Genomic DNA, 8,704 nt, shown 5'->3' on the forward strand with positions numbered 1-8,704 from the left:
GGATCAGAAGGTTCTGGGTTCGAGCCTCGCTCGGCGCATAGTTGAGTCCTTGAAAGAGGCTCTTTACTCTCATACTCACACCGTACCTACTCAGGTGTAAAATGAATTCCTAGCCGGAAACAGCGTTATCTCTGTCCGGAAAAATTGTAACACCGCCTCACAGGCGTCATGTCCCGTCCTACATGCTAAGTGTTTTGAGCACATTAAGTGGATAATTCGCTATATAAAATCTCGATTAAAAAAATTAAATTAATCAATTGATTAAAATCAGACCTGCTAATAGGTGGACATCGACTCCTCGAAACCGGGGGAGAAGTTGCCAGGCTTCTTGTTAACAACGCCACAACCACATCATCTCATTCATCTGTAGTGTTTCATTCATCCTGTTTGTTGAGAAAGGGGAAACCCGAAACGTCCATTCTATCTGCTTTCGTAATTAAAATGAGGCTTATATTATTCAATTTCACATTGTTATTTATTTCTTCGAGCTTCGAGCAGCAACATTTACATTGGTCTATGCACAAAAACTTTTCACACCATTCTGTTTAGCCTACCTAACACCAAATTGAACGGTGCAGTAGGATTTCATTAGCCAAAATGGCGTCAAACTGAACAGACGTCTTGACATGGGTTAGAATCCCAAATTTAAAAACAATAAAGGGGTAAGTAAGGTTTTTTATACGGGAGGCCTTCCTCACGTTCCTCGGGCTAAGGGAAAACCCAAGTAAAACTTTAAATACCCCTAAAAGAACAATAAATAAAACTTAGTACCTTTAACTAACCCTAATCATCTAGTCAGCTGATCCTGCGTTGGACGTTGCTTCCCGAACTTTCTTGCGAAACAGATTACGGTTTTCCGCCAGTCTACTTGCTTGAGTTGTTGTCATTCCCAGCCATTCACATGTATCATGTTCCCAGCTTCTTGTTGGTCTACCTCTTCCTGTCTTGCCGTCTACCCTTGTCTGCAGAATGTGCTTTTCTAATGATTCGTGGCGAGTCGTGTGGCCAAAATAGTTCAGTTTCAATTTCTTTACAGTTTGAAGAAGAATTGGTGTTTTTATTCCGATCCTTCTCGGGACTTCTTTGTTTGTTTGTTTTTCAGTCCATGATATTCTGAGTATTTTTCTGTAGCATGCCATTTCAAAAGCTGTGATCTTTGTGCTCTCTGCTTTGCTGATAGTCCACGCTTCGCATCCATATGTTCTTGCAGTTGGGAAAACAACTCTTTTGAGGATTTTGATTTTTGTTTGAATGCACTGCCCTTTCCAGATATTATTCATCTTTTCTAGCTTTGATCTTGCCATGCTAGTCTCCTCCTGATCCTAATAGAGGGGAAAAAACTCGTACCTTGAGCTAACCCTAATAGAAAAATAACCCAAGGACTGCTCTGCAAAGGAAAGTTCCTTTCAATACTTCAACCACAATGGCGGCTGAGAACCAAAACAATGGTCATATTGGGAAGCCTTCCGAAAGCTCCTACATCCCCAGTATTCTTTGTTTGTTTGTTTTTAAAATAATGTTCTAGTAGGGGTTTGGGAGGGGGGAGACGTTTTTTTTAAAAAGTGTCTCTCCCCCCCCCCCCCAAATGCCCTACTAGAACATTATTAAAAAAAACCAAAGAATACTGGGGATGTGGGATCTTTCGGAAGGCCTCCTGTCATATTATTATAGGAAATTTTAAACCTTTACCAATCAATCAAGGTTTGTTCTACAACATTTAAAATGCTACTAAAAACTGACAAATTGAATAAATTCATAAACTTCTGACAAAAGATCCAAGATTAAACTAACAGTATACAGTAATGTTACCTCGGGGAACGTGCTTAAAGGTCTCCCTCTTAATTCATATTGAATGGAAAAAATAAGACTACAAAATAGTAGGGTGAAGTGTCACCCCATTTCCCACTCAAAATAATCAACGATTACTGTCAATCTGTTTGGACCAATTTTTAAAAAAAAATTAATTAAATCCCACCTTTAAAAACAGTTAAGATTTAAAGATGCTTCTCCTTTCTAAAAAAATAGATTCATAGCTTGATAAGATTTTAAGTTATTTTTGAAATTATTTTGTCATTTTTCCATCTTAAACGAAAAAGAAGAAGAATAGGAAGAAGAAGAAGAAGAAGAAGAAGAAGAAGAAGATGAAAGAAAAAAAAAAAAAAGAAGAAGAAGAAGAAGAGGAGGAGGAGGAGGAGGAGTAGGAGAAGGAGATGAAGAAGGAGGAGAAAAAGAAGGGGGTATTGGCAAAAAAGAAAGCCCAGCTAAAATCCCTTTTATTTCTTACCAGTTTTGCACCTGCTTATCTCCCCTACACAACAACAGATTGATGCGATGTGGCGCAAATAATATATCAAAACAAACAAAAACAAACAAAACAAACAAAACAAAAAAAAAACCAACCTCAGATAAATATTATTATCCGTTTTTTTACTTGTTTGTTTGATCGTTATATCATTTAGTTTGTCAAAGTAATTATTTAACTTTAGTGCGGCTATGTGGTCTTGTGGTATGACACTCGCTTTCGGATCGGAAGGTCCTGGGTTCGAGCTTCGCGCTCGGCGCATAGTTTGAGTCCTTGGAAAAGGCTCTTTACTCACTTTCTCTTCCGTACTCAGGTGTAAAATGAGTACCTGGCCGTTAACAGCGTTGTCTTTGTCCGAAAAATTGTAATATCGCCTAACAGACGGAATGTCCCGTCCTACATGTTAAATGTTGCTGTTGACCAGGGACCCCTTGTAAAGCGCTTTGAGCACATTTAGTGGATATTGCGCTATATAAAGCTCAATTTTTTTTAAAAAAGCAAGAGAATATTAATTCAAAACAGTCAACTCAGATGCCAACTACTATGGCCTACTGTGTCAATTCAGTATTGGTCCGGGATGATCAAAAAGTTGCCAAAGAATGAATTTGAAATTAAAGTTATTTATTATTATTATTTTGGTTACATTTTTGATGGTAGATTCAAAGTTTGGCATAATATTATTATAATTTACCCCAATAGTCAAAACCTAAGTTGCCATACATTATGTAAAAGATATTGATTATGTTGATTATAAAACAGGTGACACAAAACTTAACATTATTTACCGTTTCGGGCCTCAGCCTACAACAAACACAATTATTTTTTTAAAATCTATTGTCCATTTTATTTGACATAAGAAGGGGTTTGGGCCAGAAACATGTCGTGTTAAGCATTTTGTTCAAAGCTGTTATTCAGATTTGTTCAATTGTTGAAGGCGGTGGGTCTCATTTCGGTTTTGATTTTTGTTTGTTTGTTGTTGTTTGTTTTTTTTTCTCTTCTTGCAGGTTCGTAGCAACAAGTCAACAAAACGGGGTTATGTCACTGATGCCATGAACGAGACTGGACAGACAAACCTCTCGGCCATTTCCATGCTCCAATGGCGACTGAGAGCAGTTTTCACTCTCCTCACTCTGACCTTTGTCTGCCATTGATTTCATCCTGTACTCTTTTTCGCTAGACAAAATATAATGGTATATACCTAGTCTACCAAAGAAACCAGACTTGCTTCAGACTGCAAAGATCCAATCTAGAACAAGCGATGAACGCTCTACATATAGCGACTGTTTCACAGAAAATCTATTTGAAATCAATCATTATGTTTTCGCACTCGTCAATTGTGACCTTTTTTAAACTTGAAAAATAAATTGCAAGCATTGGAAAATTTTAAAAAGACAACTTTATTCATAAAGCCATCTAGTCATACGTTTATATTTCTCTTCACAAGTTATACACGCATTCAGAGAAGGAAAATCCTTATTCGTTATCGTCTCTAGTCATACGTTTTTTTCTTCTCTTCACAAGCTTTTCTCCAATGAAAATAATATATCTATGACGTTAATTGTACAACTTTACTGTATAAACTCTTACGACTGGGAATAGAAAGATAGAGCAAAATCCAAGAAAATGGCTGAATGTCACCTACAGTATGACGCGACGGGTAATTTTGACAATTACTCTTTATTTAATGCTATACCGGAAACTAATGCAAGGCTCTCTGACGAGAAAGTTCCTGATATTCCTCTGACCGCTCTGCTCATGAGAGAACAAACCTCAAAAGAGAAAGTGCGTTCTAGCACAGACGAGGTATCGAAAGGTGTCATGAGCTGCGGCATCGCCTGCAATCCTGAAACTAAATCGTGGCAAAGGTCTTACTTAGAAAAATACCCTGATCTTGACGTTCCTCCGACAGCTATATCAGTCTCGGGATTTATGGATTATTCCGCGAAGCCAATACAGATACACGAACCATTTCTCACACGCAAACAGCTCGAGCATGAAATTGCCAAACATAAATTGATCCAACTATTTAGGGGAAGATTCGATTTTGAAACTTTACGTGAGCAGTTTTGTAGTGGAAGGGGGTCTAAGGAAGAGGTAACATTCGAAGAAGAACCTAAACCTAAAGAAGAAGTACCCCCTAGACGGAAATCGTCAGTTAAGCCCAAACCGTCGAGGTCCAACAGTTTGGAACCTGAGCACTCAATACTAAAGAACCCATTGCCTCCACCAGATGTTCCAAGAACTCCCAAACCCTATAAAGATCCCGCGGCAACCAACACTGGAGGTGGCGTTGATTTTTTCCCGGGTAAACCTAGGCTCGCACAGCGGTATAAGGCAGACGACATCAACCAAGCCAGGAAACGGAAGCCTATTGTGGAAGAAGCAGATGCTCGCTTTGCCATGAAATCAGGCACGCAAACGTTAACCTGAGCTAGCTTTTTGCTGTTTGTTTGCTTATTGTTGTTTTATTATTTGTTGGGTTTTTTAAATTTTTTTTTTTTGGGGGGGGGGGGGGGGGTTCTTTGGGGAGAGGGGGTATGGGTTTTTTTCCTCTTGGTATGTTGTTTTGCTCGAAGGGGGGGGGGGGGGGGGGAGAAGGGGTTTCTTTCTTTATTTCTTTTTTTGTGTGGTAATCCTTGCCCCTTAAATTCTCAAGCTATGGTTTTTTAATGTGTTGAAAAAATACACATATACCTCTGCCAACTGAAATTATGAATCTGTGCCAACCTCATCAAAATGGTATTATGTCGTAGCTATAGCAGATTTTTAAATAATAAAATTTATGATCAAACAATCAGTTATATGAAATATGAAATTTGAAGTTTAAGAAACAAAATATTTTCTCCTAAATTATGTGGGCATATCTCTTAAAACCCAGTTTTTAAAGCTTATTTTAAAATTGAATTGTAAGCATTCGGTTCTCTCCGACATATTACCGTTTTGAGAAGAATGGTTACACGTATTCTTTACTCGAGTTAAAACCACAGAATATTGTTTTATATTGCAGTTGCTATGGTTAACGCGCTATATTTGCAATCTGGAAATTATCAGCACCGATGGCTGCAATTTGGTATCAAACTTGAGATGTTTGAATCAATTATTAAATCATTTAAACGCGTTGGGCATTTTCTTCCAGGGTAAGGCACTAGCACAGTTTAATTGTGTTTGAATATCCAAGTTTTGAATTGGAGTGGATTTTTCTCATACTGCTAGTTGGAGAGCGAAGGTATTAAGATTTAGTCCCGTGATAATACGCCATTCAATAACTATTACAGTACGACCATCCATTAAATCAGACACTGATAATGGGAAACATAACTGTCTTTTTGGAAACTACCCAAAACCAAAGAAAAGGAAGAAAGAAACCTGAACATACATGGGGAGGGGAAGAAGATAAACAAACAAACAAATTAAATAATTTGCTTTATTTTCCTACAGTTTTGTGATATTATTGGATCCCAATAATCGGATGCTCCTTTAATACTTACTGTTTTATATGCGTGGATCAGGGCGGTAATGGAATTACCTCAACTAAGTCTGTCTCCATCCTTTAAAAAGCTTTCCTCCTGCCACCCATTCTTTCATAATTTCTGCCTTCGCTGTTCGCTTCCAATCGCTTTGATCCTGGAGTTTCCTTCCGTAACGAAAACCGCTTTCCCAAGATAACGAGCTTTGGTTACCCGGGCCAAGATTGTCTGTTATTCATTTTTATATCTGGGCGGAAGAATCAGCTTTCTGATGTGATGTTTGAAAGGTGATGCGATCCTTCTCAGCATAATTACCAAAGTAATTAATATCGAATTCGTCGACTTTGGCCAACTCGTATGACAAGGCCCCTGTAGGTTTTTCTAAGTTAACCTTTACATTATTATATACTCTCAATCGAAAAAAAGTATACACATTAACATGGCCGTCTCATGTGTATTGTGAAACGTAGCATAAAGCTGATTGGCTAAGTACTTTTTGCTGTTAGGAGCAGTCTCCAAGATTCTTGTTTTACTTCAATTCTACTTTCAATGATATACATATACTGTTTTGACATTTTTGCAGCATATTGGTTACAAGAAACGAGTAGGGCAAAAAAAAAAAATGTAATTCATATGTGATGTCTTGTTAGACACGTTTTATCTTATATAAACATCTTAGATAATCTATTCCAACATCCATTGAGTTCGCCAAGATCTAATCTAAAGGGCATGGCCGTGTGCTTGAAAACTTTTAAGCATTCGTCTCTGATAGAAAAGTATCCAAACGGTCCAATCTTAGCATATGTACTGTTTATCAATAATCTTTCTTTCTTTCTATATCCTCTTGGTGCTTGATCACCACATAAGGCTGGCACGATGGAACGCCATCTTTCTCGATTAGAGGCCTTTTTTTGTCATCTGTCCCCAAGGCCAATCACTAGCTTTTCTCTTTCGATGCTCCTCTTTCAGGTCTCCAGCGGGCGGCCCCTTCTTTTCGTTCCCTGGGATGTCCACCTGAGGGCTATCCTGGGAATGGCACTCGGATCCATTCTGGGGACATGTCCAGTCCATTTCCATCTTCTCCTCTTTACAGCTTCATATACCGGTTCAATTTCAGTGCGTTTAGCAGTTCTTTGTTTGAAATTATTTTGGAGTCACTTATAGACAGTTATAAATCAATGAATAAACAGTCCATCTGGAAACATTGCAGTGTCTAGCTGCTTTACAAATTAGAGCACCTGCTTCAAGATGATCAACCACATTATCATGTGCTCTCAAAGTAGATCTTGGCAAATCAAAGGATGTGGGAATACATGATTTTAGTTGTTTTTCTGATCGAGAATAGGTCTAGATAGACAGCACGTGTAAATTTATTTTTGTCCTACACACCTTTTTGTCAACAGTGGATTGCAAAAATGGTAAAACGGTACGTATTGTCCAAGGAACTAGACATCGAGGTAGAAATAAAAATCTAGAAGATAATAAAACAGTTTTTAACATCAAAAACTACTGAGACAAACAGCTTTATGCTACGTTTCAAAATACACGTGGCAGGATAATTTTTAATGTGTATACTATATTTTGGATCGCGATTATAATATTATATTATAAGAGCCTCCCTCTGATTTGTAACCAAGAAAGCGACTGTGATGAGATGATTTGCTCCTCTGTTCTATTACTGAACAGGGATTAATAGTAGTCTTTAACCAGTTCACTGCCGTACTCTGGAAGAACATGTATTAAAAATAATATGAGCAAATAATTCGTCCTTCAAATATCGATCGATTCAACTGGCCCTCATCTTAACAAGAACTCTCAAACGCGGGACTTTTCTCAGAGACTGTTCGCCAGGATGAGGGCAAATTTTCAGGCCAAAATTTTAAATACATGTTTTTCCTGAATACGGCTGTTAAGTGGTTAATAATTGTCGTAATTGTACGGAGGCCTTCAAAGAATTTGTTTTGTATTATCTCATGCAATGATGATAACATAAGCCTGATGTGTTTATTTTAGCTTTTTAGAGATCTTATCACTGATGTTAGATAGAACCAAAATTTTACATAGCCTCTCAATTCAGTTGACCTTTCTGTATAAATATCGTTTGTTTCTGATTTTCAACAAAGAGATACGTCGAGGAGGAGATTGTCGCTCCTCTTCTCTCTAAAATAATCAACAATTAATGGTAGATTTAAGCAAATTACAGATGGCTTAAATAAGTTGTATAATCTAATCTATTATTCAATAATAAAACAAGACCAGTGTTATTTGGCTCGAGTATTCCAGTGATATTAACAAAGATGTTGTTAGATAGAATCGATCTATATCAAGAAGCTCTATATTGCCGTACTCTGAAATAACAACCCCGCACATTTTGAAGTTTCTGGCCAGAAAACTTGCCGTTCAAATATCGATCGATTAAAATGACCCCCATCTTGTCAAAAATTCTCAAACCTGGGACGTGATGGAAGTCTTCCCGGAAGTTCCAGGTTTAAGAGTTTTTGACAAGAAGGGAGAGTTATTTCAATCGATCGATATTATTAGAAGGACGAGTTTTCTGGCCAAAATTTAAAACCCGTACGGTCGCATTGTACAACAGGAAATAGATCCAAACGTTTCTTCCGAAATATGATGTCAGCTGTCGTTCTCATAGAATATCGAATAAAACTTAACATGAACCCCAAAACAACTTGTCTTGACTACCTTACATTTCATTTAATATGCTATTTATTCAAGACAAATTCTCGTCTTTTGAAAATGAAACACTTTGACAAGTTGACGGTCATCTGTTTCAATCAAGCAACATAATACATCTCGTAACCCATCACTTTTAACCATATTACAGAATTTTGACATTTTATACCATTGCGTTTGGAATTTTGAACGAGTTTCCAAAAGAGCGGCGCGAGCTTGGGTGCGCCGGATATTGTATGAAACG

General features: G+C 37.6%; 1 protein-coding gene across 1 annotated transcript; it reads left to right on the top strand.

The window, feature by feature from the left end:
• Positions 1–587: 587 nt before the first annotated feature.
• Positions 588–8,455, top strand: LOC144962516 (uncharacterized). Its single transcript, XM_078895524.1, has 2 exons — positions 588–662; positions 3,307–8,455. Exon 2 carries the CDS (start codon positions 3,926–3,928, stop codon positions 4,730–4,732), a length of 807 nt encoding a protein of 268 aa, XP_078751650.1. The 5' UTR covers positions 588–662; positions 3,307–3,925; the 3' UTR covers positions 4,733–8,455.
• Positions 8,456–8,704: the final 249 nt, after the last annotated feature.

The sequence above is a fragment of the Berghia stephanieae genome, chromosome 1 (assembly GCF_034508935.2).
Source record: "Berghia stephanieae isolate SIO BIC M18660-M18661 chromosome 1, UCSD_Bste_1.3, whole genome shotgun sequence".
NCBI classification, from domain to species: Eukaryota; Metazoa; Mollusca; class Gastropoda; order Nudibranchia; family Aeolidiidae; genus Berghia; species Berghia stephanieae.